The 1321-nt window shown below is 55.7% G+C and overlaps 1 protein-coding gene across 1 annotated transcript; it reads right to left on the bottom strand.

The window, feature by feature from the left end:
- Positions 1–461: 461 nt before the first annotated feature.
- On the bottom strand, positions 462–1076 carry LOC130036589 (metallothionein-2-like). The gene is made up of 3 exons (XM_056128466.1): positions 1044–1076; positions 759–824; positions 462–627 (listed from the first exon to the last, which is right to left on the bottom strand). The coding sequence occupies exons 1-3, from the start codon at positions 1069–1071 to the stop codon at positions 533–535; spliced, it is 189 nt and encodes a 62-aa protein (XP_055984441.1). The 5' UTR covers positions 1072–1076; the 3' UTR covers positions 462–532.
- Positions 1077–1321: the final 245 nt, after the last annotated feature.

Here is a 1321-nt window from a genome sequence, read left to right as displayed (position 1 = left end):
TTTTGGCTTCACCAAATCTCACACGCGTGAGTTATGAAAATTAGGTCATTCTGTGACATTTTAGAGATTAGGGCTGTGTAGAGTGAACACACAGGACGCAGACTCCACTCCCACTACAACTGTGGGACCAGCATCTCCCGGGATCCAAACTGGTAGGCAACCAGAGAGGAGAATTTGAGTCTGTTCACAGCCATAGGCAGTAACCAGGTAATACAGGGACCCTGATCCCACGGCATGTAGAGTTCCTGGTACTATCAATTTAATTGACAACCTGAGGCCACTGTGTCCCTGAGGCCCCTTTGCTAGGAACCAACATGTATTCAGGCCCCAGATCTGCCCTTCCAGAGCACCCCTCACCCATCCAGTGGGCACGAGCTCTCTTATTCCCAGGCACAGACCAGACCCTGAACCACAATCCATTCAACGTCTTTTATTGTCATTCACATAGCTCATAGTAAAAAGAGGGCATCCAAGAAGGGGGGGCACACATGAATGTTCTATTTACATCAGGGGCCCCTTCTCGCCCCCCATCTCAGGTGCAGCAGCTGCACTTGTCCGACGACGCCCCTTTGCACACACAGCCCTGAACACACTTGGCACAGCCTGTGGGGCAGCAGGAGCAGCAGCCTGGGGACAAGAGGACAGAGGGACATCAGCCCAGACCCCACTGGACACCCCTTCCCACAGAACCACGCACGCGCCCACCGGGAACCCCCCTGCACCTCACCTGGCGCCCCCAATCCGGGAACCAAACTCACTCTTCTTGCAGGAGCCGCATTCGCAGTCTTTGCACTTGCAGGAGTCCGTGCAGGTGCAGGTGCTGCCTGGAAGAGAGCGGGAACGGGCTGAGGGCCGCCTCTTCCATCCCCGCGACCCGACCGGCACACCCCACCTGCAGCCTCACCACCCTTGGTGGAACGGAGAGCACCCAGGAAGGAGAGGCTCTGTGAGTTGCTGGAGCGTCAGCTTAGGGTCCGCCTGAGCCAGGTTCCCAGGAGCGCTTGGAGAAGGGGCATCCTGGAGCCAGAGATGGGGTCGCTTACCAGCGCAGCCGGAGCAGTTGGGGTTCATGTGGCAGAGAGGTGTGGATTGTGGGCACACAGAAGAAAATGCGCAGCAGCTGTCCCGGAAGCTTTATACTCCCTGGGCATTATACTCAATCCATAACAAACAATACAGAACAAGTCATCTAGCATTGCCCTTTTGGCAGGTTTGAGTGGTGGTGAGACTGCTGTCGAAATATTGAATGTAACCAAAGTGAAGAGAGTAGGGGGGAAATTGTCTGCCAAATAGCAGGGGTAGGCTGGGAACGGGGATGGGG

Source organism: Sorex fumeus, unplaced genomic scaffold (assembly GCF_029834395.1).
Source record: "Sorex fumeus unplaced genomic scaffold, SorFum_2.1 ptg000064l, whole genome shotgun sequence".
NCBI lineage: Eukaryota > Metazoa > Chordata > Mammalia > Eulipotyphla > Soricidae > Sorex > Sorex fumeus.
The sequence above is the reverse complement of the archived record's forward strand: the minus strand, read 5'-3'. Positions and strand labels throughout refer to the sequence as shown.

Excerpts from the sequence above, each read along its gene's own strand:
- LOC130036589 (XM_056128466.1), bottom strand. The coding sequence starts at position 1,071 with ATGAACCCCAACTGCTCCGGCTGCGCTG. Across the intron at positions 825-1,043 it reads CAACTGCTCCGGCTGCGCTG|GCAGCACCTGCACCTGCACG; the intron begins GTAAGCGACCCC and ends GCTCTCTTCCAG. Across the intron at positions 628-758 it reads ATGCGGCTCCTGCAAGAAGA|GCTGCTGCTCCTGCTGCCCC; the intron begins GTGAGTTTGGTT and ends TCTTGTCCCCAG.